Raw genomic sequence first — 17,020 nt, forward strand, 5'->3', positions numbered from 1 at the left:
ACCCCAGGGCCTGTTTTTCACGATGGGGGGCAGCAACTGCAGAATCTAAAGGGGATGAGGTGCAGTGGGTGAAGACGGACCACCAAAAGCAAGATTTTGTTCATTAACTTGGTTATTAATGCATAAACATTTGATTTTTTTTCTTTCTTTTGCCTGAACTTTCGTGACATGCGTGGATTAAATGTACATTATCCTTGATGCGTCAAGTTGGAGCTTAATCTTATTTTTATGTAATAAAAAAGGCTTCATATTTAACAACAAATGCACTGGACTTGGAAAACTGATCTACATTCCTCACCACAGTTTATTAACACATCAGCACCATCTTTTAAACTTGAATGGTCTTCAGAAGTCACAAATCTAAGCTTGAAGGTTGATTTTATAGACATGGTATCTACATTTTAAGCTGGGATTTTATAAAGCTCATGAGCGGACATCGTTACTGCTGAGAATTATGGCAATGACATGATCAATCTCAGAATTCCAGACATGATAACCAAAAGTACAACACTTATTCAGAAGGTCATTAAAGGAACCGCCTCGATCCAAACACAGTGAGGAGAAATCCTGTTCCTCAATAAAAATCAATAAAGGTTCTCTGAAATGTTACTACGGCTACAGAAGGACTCAGAATCCAACACACACACGTTATCCTCTTCATGTTTATCTAAACCTTTTCCTGTGCAGACACAATTATACTGAGCATAAATTCATACAGAGACTCTGTGTGTGTGTGTGTGTGTGTGTGTGTGTGAGAGAGAGAGAGAAAATAAGAGTACTGAATAACAAAGGTATATAAAAACTAATGTTTATAAGTTATTTTAAAATGGAAAACTGTGTGAATAATAATGTAAAGCAGGGGTGTTCAATCTTATCCACAAAGGGCCAGTGTGGCTACAGACTTTCATTCCAACCAAGTGGGAGCTACACCTGATTACACTTGTTTAATCAGTTCATCTTGGTCTTCAACCAACTATCATGGGTGACTCCTATTTGGCTGGAACGAAAGCCTGTAGCCACACTGGCCCCTCATGGATAAGATTGAAGACCCCTGATGTAAAGTGTCAGAACACTGTTGTGATGTAGGAATTAAAACATGCTGTACATTTCTCTGAACAGTAGGTGTTGCTAGTGAACTCTGTTGAATGAGACTCATCTCATCTCATTATCTCTAGCCGCTTTATCCTGTTCTACAGGGTCGCAGGCAAGCTGGAGCCTATCCCAGCTGACTACGGGCGAAAGGCGGGGTACACCCTGGACAAGTCGCCAGGTCATCACAGGGCTGACACATAGACACAGACAACCATTCACACTCACATTCACACCTACGCTCAATTTAGAGTCACCAGTTAACCTAACCTGCATGTCTTTGGACTGTGGGGGAAACCGGAGCACCCGGAGGAAACCCACGCGGACACGGGGAGAACATGCAAACTCCGCACAGAAAGGCCCTCGCCAGCCACGGGGCTCGAACCCGGACCTTCTTGCTGTGAGGCGACAGCGCTAACCACTACACCACCGTGCCGCCATGAGAGATAATAATAATAATAATAATAACACAAAAGGCTGGACAATACTTCCTTTCTATTTAGGACAGCTGTTGAAACAGGATTATTTTCTCATGTTATTTGCCATTTTCACTTCATTCTCACAGTCATGTCTTAACAGTATTTATTCATCACATAATTCACTGTCATTTTAGACACAAACGATTCTATTTTGATGCTTTTTCTTTTTAAGACGACACAGTGTTTAGCAAATGGGGTAACTTTTAATGTGGTAAACAAATGTAATAAGAAATACAGCGTCTGACAGTATGGATGCCGGATGCACCATCTGGCCAAATGCTTCAGTGAGATGACGACTGGACTGAACCCACACTCCACAAGCAGTTAACAAAACTCATCTTGCATAGGCGTGAATTATTTTATTTTCCAATGCATACATCATTCATAATTCTGATTAAAGTTGTATTTGTTTACCACATTAAAAGTTGCCCCATTTGCTGAACAGTGCGTGGGCTTAAAAAGAAAAAGCTTCATTCTCACATGTTTTAACAGTATTTATTGGTCACAATTTTGCTAATTGAATCTTTTTGTGTCTAAAATGTGACCAATAAATACTATTAAAACAGAGGGGAATGGGTTCGGAGCCCTCCAGATTTTATATCGAGCTGAGGGTTCTTTCGTCATCGGTCACGTGGTTTCGTCTGCCACGCCCCCTTCTACTCCATACGCGCTTCGGAGCCTCACGACAGACAGGTGTCTCACACACACTTCTTATATATCCTGTGATTAACATCTAACCTGTGGATATTTTATTGTTTTAGATTTCTGTTGTCTGACTCTGGATCCAAACACAGCACATCCTAAACTCATTCTGTCTGAGAAGAACAGAGCGGTGATACGCAGTGAGACAAAAGAGAGATACTCTTATCATCCAGAGAGATTTGACTTCTGGCCTCAGGTGTTGTGTAAGGAGAGTGTGTGTGGACGCTGTTACTGGGAGGTGGAGCGGAGGGGTGATGTGTTCATATCAGTCTCATATAAAGTGATCAGCAGGAAAGGAGAGGGTTGTGAGTGTGCGTTTGGACGCAACAGTCGGTCCTGGAGTCTGGAGTGTTCTTCTTCCTCTGTCTGTTTCCGACACAAAAGCATTAAGACTGATCTCCGAGGTCCATCACCCTCCAGAATAGGAGTGTATGTGGATCACAGTGCAGGAACTCTGTCCTTCTACAGCGTCTCTGACACGATGAGGCTCCTCCACAGAGTCCACACCACATTCACTCAGCCTCTATACGCTGGGGTCAGGATGTGGCGTTCTGACTCATCTGTGAGGTTTTGTGATCCGATGAAAAAATGAAATGTTGGTAAAAGTTGAAATGTTGAGTAAAATTATAACTGAGGTGTCAGATTGAATTTCTCCCTGAAATACAAAGACACTTTTGTGTGCAGAAACTGTGGCACTAATGAATTATTATTTTCAGAGTGCATCTGTTTTATAGATTAATAAGAAAATAAGTTACATAAATGTCTTAATGCAGAATATAAGATGTTTCTAGAAAAAAATTCAGACTATTTCAAATGTCTGCACGATTATGAGATTTATTACACTGATATGAAAGTTTAGAATGTCTCATTCTGTTTTTTCTTTGGCAAAATCTGTTTCTTCAGAAATAAAACTTCCTCAAACTACTGCGTCTTTCTGTCCTGCTGCTGGTGGAAACACACCCTACTGTGTGTAAGAACATTTTTAACAATTTTGTGTCTTGAACCATTTTCTGTTCAAAAAATAATACTCACTGTATTCAGACCCCTTCAAAAAAATATTTAAAATATGGAATAAATACAGGGTTATTTTGCAGGTTTTGGAATCTATCCATATAAAGATTATTTACAAATCATTGTTTTCAGTTTTAATTTCAATTTCCACATACAATATCACCTTTTTCTGATTTGGGGCTGTTTTTCCTCTCAGATGCCTGATTTAATGTCAGTGATGTGTCTCTCCCCCCATGTTCTAAACTCATTTGTACTAGTTTATTGTACTTTAAAACTAATAGATGATGTAATCAATTAAAACAATAAAATAGTGTTAATTTTAATTACCAGGGCATAAAAACTCCCTTTGTGTTTCTACTTTTCTATTTCCATTTAAAGGCCAAATGACGACTATTAATCAAACTCAGGTTTATAAAAGATGCTTCATAAACTCAAGATCCAAACACTGTGTCAAAACAAAACTTTATTAAACAGAGATCAGTTTAAATCCCAGAGGGAGCGCTCGTGTCTCTCTCCATCACTACACACTGGGAACTGCACACACTTCAGGCCTCACACACCACACACTGGTTTCCTGTGAGGCCTTCACTAATGTGCAGCTCCACACGTGCGCTAGCGTACGGGGAAAAACCACAAACACCACCGATCCAGTATCGTCAGGATTCTCTGTTCAGACACAAATATACAGTACAAAACAACAAAAAGCAAAATAAAACTACAGTTTCAGATGGAACAGCTGGAAAAGGGCTGATGATCAGGAGAAGGACGCCTGGGATCCAGTCCTGTTCTAAAGGAATGCCATAATTAGGTGTAAATCATGATACAATGATGAGACTTAAGATCGGCCCACGCCTAGTCGAAACCTGAAGAGTGAAGTGATTTCATTATGAACTTTGTTTGGATGACTAGAACATTAATTCTTCTTATAAGTCTTCTGTAACTGTTCAGGTATTTATAGATTTTATTTTTAGAATGTAGTTCACACACTCTCTCTCTCTCTCTCTCTCTCCCTCTTCCACTTCTGCTGTTTCATTTTATCCTTGTGCATTTTTCTGATCTTTTTATTTTTACTGCTTGACCATTTTGTAGTTTATTAGATTATTATGGTTTCAGAATGGGATCAGAAATTTAAACATAATGTAAGTAAACTATGTGCAAACATTACAACAAATTCAATATAAAAGATATTTTTAATTGTCCAGTCATATGTGACAACAAATAAAATAAATGACAAAAGAAAAGTACACTTGGGGGAAAAGTGTAAAGGAATAGCAGTGTTTGGTCAGATCAATCCCACAGTCCAAAGACATGCAGGCTCGGTTAACTGGTGGCTCTAAATTGACTGGAGGTGTGAATGTGAGTGTGAACGGTTGTGTGTCTCTGTGTGTCGCCCTGTGATGATCTGGTGACTTGTCCAGGGTGAACCCCGCCTCTCACCTATAGTCAGCCGGGATAGGATCCAGCTTACCCACGACCCTGCACAGGATAAGCGGCTACAGAGAATGGATGGATGGTCAGATCAATTAATCACTTCAGAATCCTGTTCCTAAGAGAGAGCGAGAGAGGAGAGATGCGTTCATTGCTCACTGAAAGGAATAGAAAATGTAAAGTAAATGCATGCATGGGTTGGTAGCTTGTAATATTGAGAGCCTGTAAGAAAAGTTTCAGGCATGTTTGACCATTTCTAAGAAAGTTGTGAGCGTTTTTGTATCGCTGCTCTAATGCCACCAGGAGGCCGCCATGTTGCCTGTTGGAAGGGCGATGTGTGACGTCATTTGGGCGCAAGGCTGAGTGTAGCTCTTCAGTACTGAAGGAGCAAAGCGAAAGGTCTGCTAAGGTGAGAATGTCGATTTTTTTCACTATACATCTGAAATAGTGTATTAATGAGCTGCAACCCTGACTTTCGGACAAACCTGAACTCTTTACCTGTAAAACGAGGCTGAAACTGCGTTATACTACTCGTTAGCACGCTTAGCATGCTCTCGACTCATTCATGAAAAACTTCATCAAGACGTCCCCAGGCTAGCCGACCGTAATTACCGTGGTAGACAGTCCAACTCCCGCAGCAACGCAGAAAGAGGGTAAACAAGCACTGCTTTACTATACAGGATTCATCTGAACATTACAGCAGGATGCACTTGTACGAGAAAAGGCAGAAATATTGCCAGAAACCCCCGAGCTGCTGGTATGGGATGGATTTATCTGGTAAAATTCATACATGTAAAGGATACAGTATAAATAGCACCGAGGACAACACAAAGTATAAAATACACTTATTTCCAATGTGGTCCTCTTGATGACAGCAGGAAACAATAAAATATACCAGACAATAATAAATTGACAAAATTCTATCAACAATGATGAAAGTCTCATCTCATTATCTCTAGCCGCTTTATCCTTCTACAGGGTCGCAGGCAAGCTGGAGCCTATCCCAGCTGACTACGGGCGAAAGGCGGGGTACACCCTGGACAAGTCGCCAGGTCATCACAGGGCTGACACATAGACACAGACAACCATTCACACTCACATTCACACCTACGGTCAATTTAGAGTCACCAGTTAACCTAACCTGCATGTCTTTGGACTGTGGGGGAAACCGGAGCACCCGGAGGAAACCCACGCGGACACGGGGAGAACATGCAAACTCCACACAGAAAGGCCCTCGCCGACCCCGGGGCTCGAACCCAGGACCTTCTTGCTGTGAGGCGACAGCGCTAACCACTACACCACCGTGCCGCCCATGATGAAAGTCAAAAACAAAAATATGCTAACTGTAATTATCACAGAGTACAACTAGATTACAGAAATAGCACCAAAATGATTAGAAATTAGTTACACACACAAAACTGGGTTTGGAATTTACTCCATAAAATTTAAGAAACAGGTGAAACAGTTATCACGTGTTTGACGTCACTTACAATCCACGGCCGTATTCGATAAAATGGACCACAGCGCCAGCGACATTTCTTCACTGATTTCCTCGAGTATTTCGGACAATGACACGAATAACGATGAGGATCATGATAAACAAGCATTACCGTATCAATTAGTTACACACAAGTGAACAATATTTATAGAGTTGTTTTAGTCAGTCATTACTGAGGCTTTTCTGAGAACACTGAATCAAAGCAAGACACCCAACAAACATCGAGCTGCTTAGCTCCATCAGCAAATATTACGTTTATGCCCAAAGGAACTCAAAATAACATCACGCTTAATAAAAACTTAGGGAAGCCATAAAGTGTTTTCTTACCCTTTGAATTTCTCTTTTGCGGACTACTGACCGTGTTGTCTCGTTTGTAAGCTTCAAGTCTTACTCGCTATGTGGAGCTTCCGTGTCTTGCACCCAAATGATGTCAGAATTGCCGGAAACGATCGGGGGGGATTTTCTGATTGGTTAAAATATTTTCAATGGCGGTATCCATGAACTCATCCATTCTGCATAGAAACTGACTTTCGGAGATGGAGAGCTTTGTTGTGTGAGCTCCTAATTTTCAATTATTCACATGAATCGTTAGATTATGATATAAACTATCTTCATAATTGATTTTAAAAATGTTTTTTCTTTTCTTTTAAACTACCACTGGCAAGATTGTTCAAGTTTATATGGCCTGCAGGAAACACACACACACACTGTTTCAAATCTCTTCACACTGAATAGCAATTTGCTAACATAGCCAGGCCACGCCTTCTTCTTCTTCGGAGTTTAATATGGCAGATTAGACACCAACTGGTGTATTACCGCCACCTACAGGATAATCAAGTCCACTACCATGTCAGACTCTTAGATTCTGGAATAAAGCCCAGAGGCTTTTAAAAACCCAATCAGGATGGAGGTAACTTTATAATCCTTCAACTGAAGCAAAACAGGGAGAGAGACAGTGGTAACACCAAGGCCGGAGAGGTTGTTAAAAAACGTACGTCTATGCACACTGTATTGCACACATTCTAACAAAACATGAGAAATTGTCTCAGGAACTCTGCATTTGTCGCACAATCCATCTCTGTGTTTATTAATCAGATATAGATTGGAGTTTAGGGCACAATGCCCTAATCTAAGATGTGTGAGCACTACTTGCTGAGACCTAACTCCAGATAAAGTACACTGGGAGCTTACAGAAGGCTGAATTGCGTATAAGTGTCTCCCTTTCACATCTCTGTCCCACTGGAGCTGCCATGTCTGGAACACTTCCTCCATGAGTTTACTCCTTAGTTCAGTTCGACCTGGGCTAACCGACACAGAAATTGTGTCCTCTTTCAAGCTGTCTTTTGCACACTGATCGACTAGTTCATTCCCTTTAATACCCATATGGGCGGGGACCCACAGGAAGGAAACAACACAGCCACTTTTATGGAGATTATTCAGCAACAATAGAATGTCTGAGATTAGATCAGGGCGAGCATTTGAAGAGTATGTTTCAATACAGTGCAAGACTGATGAAGAGTCAGAGCAAATAATCACGTTTTTAGGCCGTGCCTCCAATACCCATTGAAGGGCTTTTAAAATACCCAAAGCCTCCGCTGTAAACACAGACATATTATCACTTATTCTATACCCGCATTTTAAATCTAGCTGTGGAACATAAAACGCACAACTCACTCTCCCTGACTCAGGATCTTTAGATCCATCAGGCCACGCCTTCTTCTTCGTCTGTGTTTTTTATTGGCAGCTTGCATACAACGTGCACTACCGCCATCTACAGGGCTGAGGTGTGATCCTTGAGGGAGTTATACTACTGCTTTATCAAACTGATAAAAAAAAAAAAAAAAGGAGAGCAGTGAAAACTTCAGATTCTATTGGCTAATCCTGTTTCCATCAGGTACCTGACTATAGCTGCTGTCTGTCTGTTGGGTGCACTAAGCAAGGTATTCAGTGATATGGGTGTCTTAATTGCCCTTTGCATCTTCTCCCTCTCATTAGAGTACGCTGAACAGTGAACTAAAACATGTCCCACTCCCTCCCTTTCTCCACAATGCATACAGGCTCCTGTCTGGTGCTTTCCCACAATGTGTAACCCACTATTCAGACCTGTATGTCCAATCCTCAGCCTTGTAATCCACACCTCCTCTCTACGTTTCAGTTCCCCACTCCATCTAATGCCAACCTTCTTCTGTAAGCTGTACAGATGTCTTCCCCTTTCCTCTTGGTCCCATCAATCCTGCCACAATTTGTTAATGTTTTCCTTAAGTATAATTTTCATTTCTGATCTACTTAAAGGAACTTCAAGTTCTACGTGCTCAGCCCCAGTTGCTTCTTTTGCCAACTTATCTGCTGCCTCATTACCCTGAATTCCTCTATGGGCAGGAACCCAAAAAAACTGCAGAAATGTTTTTTGCTGTGTTATCTTGTATATTATCTGATGTATTTCTTCCAAAAGATCCTGACAGCTTGAAGACCTTCCGCTAAGAATACTAGTTAATGAAGACATTGAGTCTGAACATACTACTGCTTTACTGGGTTTTGTCTCCTCTACCCATTGCAGGGCCAATATTATCGTTATCATTTCAGCTGAAAAAAATTGAAAGAAAATCTGATGTCCTTTTTGTAATTTGAACATTAAATTGAGGGACGTGTACTGCCGCACCTGTTTTGCCATCTTGGTCCTTTGAAGCATCGGTATAAATTTGGACTGTGTCATCAAACATTATATTGATATAATGTTGTACAGTCTGATAAACACCTCCAGGTATAACAATCTCCTTTGCTTCCATGTTGACTTGGGGAAAACAAAAAAAACCAAGGGGGAATGATAGGTCTGGCAGAAGTTTTACATACAAGGATACCACCTAACCCCACCTGATTTGCCTGCTGGTTTCCCTCCCACCCAAAGCTACGTACAGAATGTCCATATTCCCAACAATCTATAAGTACTCTTTTGGTAGGGTGACTGTCGTTGTGTCCCTGAAGGGTTAACCAGTACATACTTGATAACTGAAGCCTTCTGAGATCCAGTGGCATCTCCCCTGATTTCACCTGAAGTGCTGGGATGGATGAGGTCCTGAAGGCACCACAGCATATGCGTAAGGCTTTAGCTTGCACTCTGTCCAGTTCTAGAAGAGAAGTCTTAGTTGCTGAATTATACACTATACACCCATAATCAAGGGCCGGTCTGATCAGTGCAGTGTATATTCTTTTTAGGGATGTACTTGTTGCCCCCCAGTCACTTCCTGCTAAACATTTCAATAAGTTAATACTCTTCTTACATTTGTCTACTGTTTTCTGTAAATGTACTTTAAAAGAAAGTTTCACATCAAACCATACACCTAAGTACCTTATACTTTCTACCTGCTTAAGTAGCTGCCCATACAATCTAAGATCCATCTTAGGATTGACCTTTTTTTTGGAGAAACAAATGACCTGCGTCTTTTCTACAGACAAATGAAAACCCCACTCATGAGACCATTTCTCCACTTGACTTATAGCAGCTTGCATCCTACTCTTTAGGCTACAGATACTTTTACCCCTCATCCATAGGGCCCCATCGTCAGCATAGAGGGCCCTATCAATTCTAAGGTCTACATCATTAAACACATCATTAATCATAATATTGAACAAAATAGGGCTGCACACACTCCCTTGTAGTTCCATTTTCAATATTATATGTACCAGAAAAACTTGCTCCAATTCTCACTTCTATAGTCCTATTATTCAGAAAGTCCTTAATCCAGTTATACATTTTCCCACCAATTCCCATTTTGTTCAGTTTAATTAAAAGGCCCTCTTTCCATAACATATCGTAGGCTTTTTCTATGTTGAAAAAGGTTGCCAAAACCATTTCCTTGTTCACCTGGGCCTTCCTAATTTCGTTCTCTAAAATGACAATTGGATCCATGGTGGTGTGCCCAGTCCTAAAACCGCTCTGATGCGGAGAGAATAGACCTCTCCTTTCAATCTCATACACCAATCTCTTAGTCAACATTCTTTCCATTAATTTGCACAAGTTTGACGTTAGAGCTATTGGCCTATAGCTCCTGACCTCCGTTTTGTCCTTACCTGGCTTTGGTATAGGGACAATTATAGAATGCTTCCAACAGGAAGGCAGCCGTCCCTGTTCCCACACCTTATTATATAGTTTTAGTATTACACTCTTAGACATATCAGATAGCTGTTCAATTAGTTTATAACATACTCCATCTTTGCCTGGAGAAGTATTTTTTTTGCACCAATGAGAGCTCTCTTCAGCTCAAATAATGTCAAATCTTTATCAGGTGCGTTATCACTGACTTCCTTCCTGCCCAGTAGTTCTACATTATCCTGTATCACCTGTTTCCTCCATACTAGTTCATCAGTAGACAGATTGTGGGAGCTATGAACTTTCACAAAGGCTGCTGCAAGCATCTCTGCTTTTTCAGTATTCGTTACTGCTTCAGAATCATTATCTTTAAGTACTGGCAAAGAAAAATCCCTCCTTATTCCTCCCATCTTCCTAATCATGCCCCACAGATCCTCAATTTTAGTATCTGACCCAAGGGTGCCGCAAAATTCCCTCCAGTATTTCTTTTTAGTGTCTTTAATAATCCTTCGAGCTTTAGACTGAGCTTGTTTATATGCTATTAGATTATCAAAGGAGTGATTTAATTTCATCTTCTTAAATGCTTTGTTCCTAGCCTTAACAGCTGCTTTGCAATCATTTGTCCACCAAGGGACCATTTTCCTTTGCCTGACGCCAGTGGATTTACCTATGGTTTCCTCTGCAGTGTCACATATTATAGCCGTGATCACTGAGTTCAATTCCTCTACATCATCACCGACATGTGACAGAACCCCCATAAGTTTAACATCCGCGTTCATGCTATATAGTCCCCAATTGGCCTCTCTCATATTCCACCTAGGATGCAAATTGTCCTCCAAATGAACATAGTGCTCTCTTATCTTGACCAAAATAGGGAAGTGATCACTTCCTAAGGAGTTTTTAAGCACTTCCCACTGAGTGGTTCCTGCTACCTGTTCTGATACTATAGTGAGATCTATGGCTGAGTCCACCCCACACAATACATCATATCTTGTCCCCCTTCCGTCATTCATGCACACTAACTTACAATCATCCATAAACTCTTCGACTACCCGCCCATTGTCATCTGTTCTATTACTTCCCCATAGTGTGTTGTGAGCATTAAAATCCCCACAGAAAATCAATTTGCTATTTACTTGCCCGCAGATTCTCTCAAGTAGCTCTCTTGTAATCTTTAGACATGGATTGTAAAAATTAACCACTTCAAACTTTGTATCCCCAGCCCACGCTTCAGTCCCAATAACTTCCGCTTCTATATTTAATTTTAAAGGCTTATAACTAAGACCCTGTTGGATGAACATAGCTACTCCTCCTCCTGGTCCTATACCTCTATCCTTCTGTATACCCTAGCTGTGTATCCAAATATTCTGAAGTCCAGTGATGGTTTCAACCAGGTTTCCTGTACGCATATGATGTTTGGTTTATCATGTTCTCATCTCATGTCATTATCTCTAGCCGCTTTATCCTTCTACAGGGTCGCAGGCAAGCTGGAGCCTATCCCAGCTGACTATGGGCGAAAGGCGGGGTACACCCCGGACAAGTCGCCAGGTCATCACAGGGCTGACACATAGACACAGACAACCATTCACACTCACATTCACACCTACGGTCAATTTAGAGTCACCAGTTAACCTAACCTTCATGTCTTTGGACTGTGAGGGAAACCGGAGCACCCGGAGGAAACCCACGCGGACACGGGGAGAACATGCCAACTCCACACAGAAAGGCCCTCACCGGCCCCGGGGCTCGAACCCAGGACCTTCTTGCTGTGAGGCGACAGCGCTAACCACTACACCACCGTGCCGCCGTTTATCATGTTGCTTTTCAATAAAATACTTAAATTCTTGGCCATTTGCTATTAAGCTTCTGGCGTTCCACTGCAGTATGGACAGTACCATCACAATCCGCCACCACATGACTGCTGACTTTCATTTACCTTTGCTGTTAGTATTTCATTAATTGCTTCAAAGGACAGATCTTCCATTCCAAGATACTTCTTAGCTGCTCGTATGATGATATAGGGTTTTTGTGTCCTACTTTCTACTGTTGCTGAACAATTAATACATTCCACCACAAATGCAACAAATTTCCGTTTGTCTACAATGAGGGTGTTGTCGTTGACATTGTGTCTCAGAGTTTGAACAAATGTTTGCGGTAGAGGCTGGGAGGCAGAAAGTACTCGGGCGATGGGCTTTGCTTTGCTATTCACTTTCTTAATAGCTTCAGCGTAAGACAATTTCTCCTTTACTCGCACATTCTGTACTTGCACTGCTTTTTTGTGTTCCTCGCACCCTTTATATGCCGCACTATGTTCGCCCCCACAATTACAGCACTTTATTTTTGTACCTTCAGCGCATTTGCCATAATCATGTTCGCCCCCACATTTGGCGCAGTGGGGTTTAGCCCTGCATACCGCGGCAATGTGTCCGAATCTTTGGCATTTGTAACACCTCATGGGGGGGATATATGGTCTAACGCTGTAACTGACATACCCAATTTTAATCCTGTCTGGCAATTTATCCTCATCCATCACCAGCATAACAGACAGACTTGCACTTTTAATTCCATTTCTTGTGATAGGTAGACGTTTCACTTTAATAACTCGTGCACCTCTCACACTAGTTTTAATCTCTTCTTCAGACATGTCGGTCGATACTCCTGAAATCACCCCCAAAACTTTTCCTCTCTCTTCCCACACCTGTGGTTTAATCGCTTTCCCCAAGAACATCTTACACTTCATTAAACCTTGTTGCTGGTCTCTATCTCGACAAACAATCATTAGATTACCATCTCTCAAAGGCAAGACTGCAAGAACATTTCCGACCAGTTTGTGAACTTCTTCACTGGCCTTTATGGGATTGACAGTACACGGGGATTGAAATCGAAGTATTACTTTTAATTCAGTTGGTTTACCTTCCTCCCTACCGCTCTCGTCAGATTCAGATGATTGTCCCTTCCTTCTCTTGTTGTGATTGACCGTCTGAAATTCACCTGCTTCAGTGCGTCTTTCATTAGCCTGTATCGGGTCAATGCCTTGCTCCATACCATCAATTGAGGTTTTTCACCTGACGTCACAGGCAGGGCCGTAACCAGGATTTTTCAAATACCGAGGTCAAACATTGCGATACATCTTATTTGCCAAAAAAAGGTCCTAATATGGTGACTTTTCATACATTTTGGAAACGAGTCAAAATCACAAGCCCAACAAGATGAACATGTAGGTGAACATGTTTATTTTAACAATTTCAAAACTGCATGATCACAAAAGTATTTTGTGTGTGTGTGCGTGAGTGAGTGAGAGAGAGAGAGAGTGTGAGAGTTTGAGTGAGTGAGTGAGTGAGAGAGAGAGAGTGTGAGAGTTTGAGTGAGTGAGTGAGAATGCAATCTAGCCGAGCCTGAATGGACTTCAATTGCTTTTTAAAAAATATCTGCCCTTTTCAATAGCAAAATACTAGACGGTTATTGGACAAAACCGACTAAAACGCTCCATTCGGAGACTGAGCCTCACTGGAGATGGGAGTCAATAAGAGGGGCGGGACAAGACTTCCCGAGAGGAGGCTCATCTCCAGCTGCTGATTGGAGGAGGAGCTGTGAATGCAGCTGGGCTGTTCATGATTGACAGAAAGCAGTCAGAGGTGGTACATCATGTTGTAAATAAAATGTGAACATAATAAGTTTGCTACCCGTTTTCATTTCCGTTCGAAAATACAACCAATGATCAAAACAATAGTGTCTTGTGTTCACGTTAGCCTATAGTCTGGTAAGTTAGCAAAATAGCTCAAGTCTCGTCAGCATACCTGTCAACCCTCCCGTTTTTCCCGGGAAATCCCTTATTTTGACTTATTTCCCGCTGTCTTCCCGTTTTTTTATTTTCCCGAAAATATCCCGTATTTTCACAATATAAAAAAGTCGGTAGGTCCAGAATTCATGACGCGCCTCTGACGGGAGTTTACAGCAGGAAGTCGGGCCATGAGTTCACGTCCCCGCCCTCTCAGGCATCAGTAATGCTGCATTCATGTGCTATGGGAAGATGATATTTTCCAGTTGGGAAGTGGTATTTACCAGTGTGTTGTGTTCACATGCTTTTGTTGTTGTTGACAAATTAAAGATGGTGGACCAGATTCAAGTTAGCAATAGTTAGTTAGCTATCGTTAGCAATAGCGTCTGCTCTGGATAGGTAAAAACAAACCATAACAACACATTTTTAAAGGAACGGATTTCTAACGTATTATATTACACTTGTTAATGACGCAACATTGCATAGACACAAAAAACTACCCACTAGTACTAGTAAAAAAAACTTTAGTAACGTACAGTGCTTAACATTCAAGTGTCTTGTACCGCTCGCCGCCATGTTGAAAAGGTTAAAGTTCATCTCATCTCGGCAACTCGTGTATCAAAATTTTCTACGAGTTGCCCAGTGGAAAATACCACAAGAGGGGGCGTTCATGTGTGCTTTCCATGTCGGCGTTTGGTATTTACCATAATTCCCATAGCACATGAATGCAGCATAATTACAGAACTCCGTCCGGAGGCGAGGCTGAACAAGTGATTAGAGTCTGAGGCATAGACGTCGCCAGACCCATTTTAGGGTAGCTCCAGCCACCCTATCTTATGGCAAAGCCACCCTATATTTTTTGCCCTTTTTTAAATTATTTATATTTTTATTTTTTTTTCCCAAAAAAAAACAAAGGCAGTAAAGCACTGAACATGAGCCATCAAGAACGCAAGTTAATCTGAACAACAGTTTCTGCTTGCTTATTTATTGTTTAATGCAATATTATTAATATCGTTATGATTCCTCCTCATTGGCTCTGTGTCAAGCGTCACGTCGAGTGGTAGGCTAGTAGGACTTAAAAAACTACGCGGGCATTCTGCAGCAGGCGCGGTGCGGGCTTCCATTGAGTTGGGTTTGCAGAGAGTCAGAATTCTATGCTTTCATTTGCAGACACACACGGTGAGATTGTAATTTGATGTCAGTGGCTTGCATTTGCTTAACTTTACCTAGGCTGTAGGTGCTCTGAAAAACGTTCGGCGCGCGCTGCGCGCGCACAATACCTTTTCTCCTCTGGGTGCTAAGCTACCCCTGTCTCTCAAACCTAGTGACGTCCCTGGTCTGAGGTGAAGATGGCGATGCTAATAGCTAAGAAAAACGTTAGCCTCTCTTTCTTTGATGATTTCAACAAGTGCGTGGCTGGAATGTTCCCAGACTCTTCCATCGCAAAGAAATTTTCCATGGGGAAAACGAAAACCTCCCAAATAATCAAAGGTAAGCTACACATGTTTACATTAAGTATGTCCTGGCTAAGACCTCATAAATAGCCTAGTGTAAACTAATTGGTGTATTAACTGTTTTATCCATTCATTGTCTATTTTATTTTCTATCTGAAACTTACCCATTTTAAATCACTCTTGGTTTAATATCTTATATTACTCTCTCTTTATTACATCTAGTTTCTCTTTATTACATCTATCTATCTATCTATCTATCTATCTATCTATCTATCTATCTATCTATTAAATATCTATTAAGCAGCATGCTCCGGCTTGCTCCCGGAGTGCTCCGGCCGAGGTTCCGGAGCGCGCTCCGGCTTGCTCCCCCTCAAATTAAGCAGCGCGCTCCGGCTTGCTCCCGGAGTGCTCCGGCCGAGGTTCCGGAGCGCGCTCCGGCTTGCTCCCCCTCAAATTAAGCAGCGCGCTCCGGCTTGCTCCCGGAGTGCTCCGGCCGAGGTTCCGGAGCGCGCTCCGGCTTGCTCCCCCTCAAATTAAGCAGCGCGCTCCGGCTTGCTCCCGGAGTGCTCCGGCCGAGGTTCCGGAGCGCGCTCCGGCTTGCTCCCCCTCAAATTAAGCAGCGCGCTCCGGCTTGCTCCCGGAGTGCTCCGGCCGAGGTTCCGGAGCGCGCTCCGGCTTGCTCCCCCTCAAATTAAGCAGCGCGCTCCGGCTTGCTCCCGGAGTGCTCCGGCCGAGGTTCCGGAGCGCGCTCCGGCTTGCTCCCCCTCAAATTAAGCAGCGCGCTCCGGCTTGCTCCCGGAGTGCTCCGGCCGAGGTTCCGGAGCGCGCTCCGGCTTGCTCCCCCTCAAATTAAGCAGCGCGCTCCGGCTTGCTCCCCCTCAAATTAAGCAGCGCGCTCTGGCTTGCTCCCGGAGTGCTCCGGCCGAGGTTCCGGAGCGCGCTCCGGCTTGCTCCCCCTCAAATTAAGCAGCGCGCTCCGGCTTGCTCCCGGAGTGCTCCGGCTGAGGTTCCGGAGCGCGCTCCGGCTTGCTCCCCCTCAAATTAAGCAGCGCGCTCCGGCTTGCTCCCCCTCAAATTAAGCAGCGCGCTCCGGCTTGCTCCCCCTCAAATTAAGCAGCGCGCTCCGGCTTGCTCTCGGAGTGCTCCGGCCGAGGTTCCGGAGCGCGCTCCGGCTTGCTCCCCCTCAAATTAAGCAGCGCGCTCCGGCTTGCTCCCGGAGTGCTCCGGCCGAGGTTCCGGAGCGCGCTCCGGCTTGCTCCCCCTCAAATTAAGCAGCGCGCTCCGGCTTGCTCCCCCTCAAATTAAGCAGCGCGCTCCGGCTTGCTCCCGGAGTGCTCCGGCTGAGGTTCCGGAGCGCGCTCCGGCTTGCTCCCCCTCAAATTAAGCAGCGCGCTCCGGCTTGCTCCCCCTCAAATTAAGCAGCGCGCTCCGGCTTGCTCCCGGAGTGCTCCGGCCGAGGTTCCGGAGCGCGCTCTGGCTTGCTCCCCCTCAAAT

At 43.2% G+C, this 17,020-nt stretch overlaps 1 protein-coding gene across 1 annotated transcript in view; it reads left to right on the plus strand.

The window, feature by feature from the left end:
- Positions 1-2,902, plus strand: part of LOC132864411 (tripartite motif-containing protein 16-like) — a 29,974-nt gene extending 27,072 nt beyond the window's left edge. The window contains exon 6 of the mRNA XM_060897830.1: positions 2,330-2,902. Within this exon, the coding sequence (XP_060753813.1) occupies positions 2,330-2,862 (533 nt within the window). The 3' untranslated portion in view covers positions 2,863-2,902. The remainder of the gene's footprint in view (positions 1-2,329) is intronic.
- The last annotated feature ends 14,118 nt before the right edge of the window (positions 2,903-17,020 follow it).

This window comes from Neoarius graeffei, chromosome 17 (genome assembly GCF_027579695.1).
Source record: "Neoarius graeffei isolate fNeoGra1 chromosome 17, fNeoGra1.pri, whole genome shotgun sequence".
Lineage (NCBI taxonomy): Eukaryota > Metazoa > Chordata > Actinopteri > Siluriformes > Ariidae > Neoarius > Neoarius graeffei.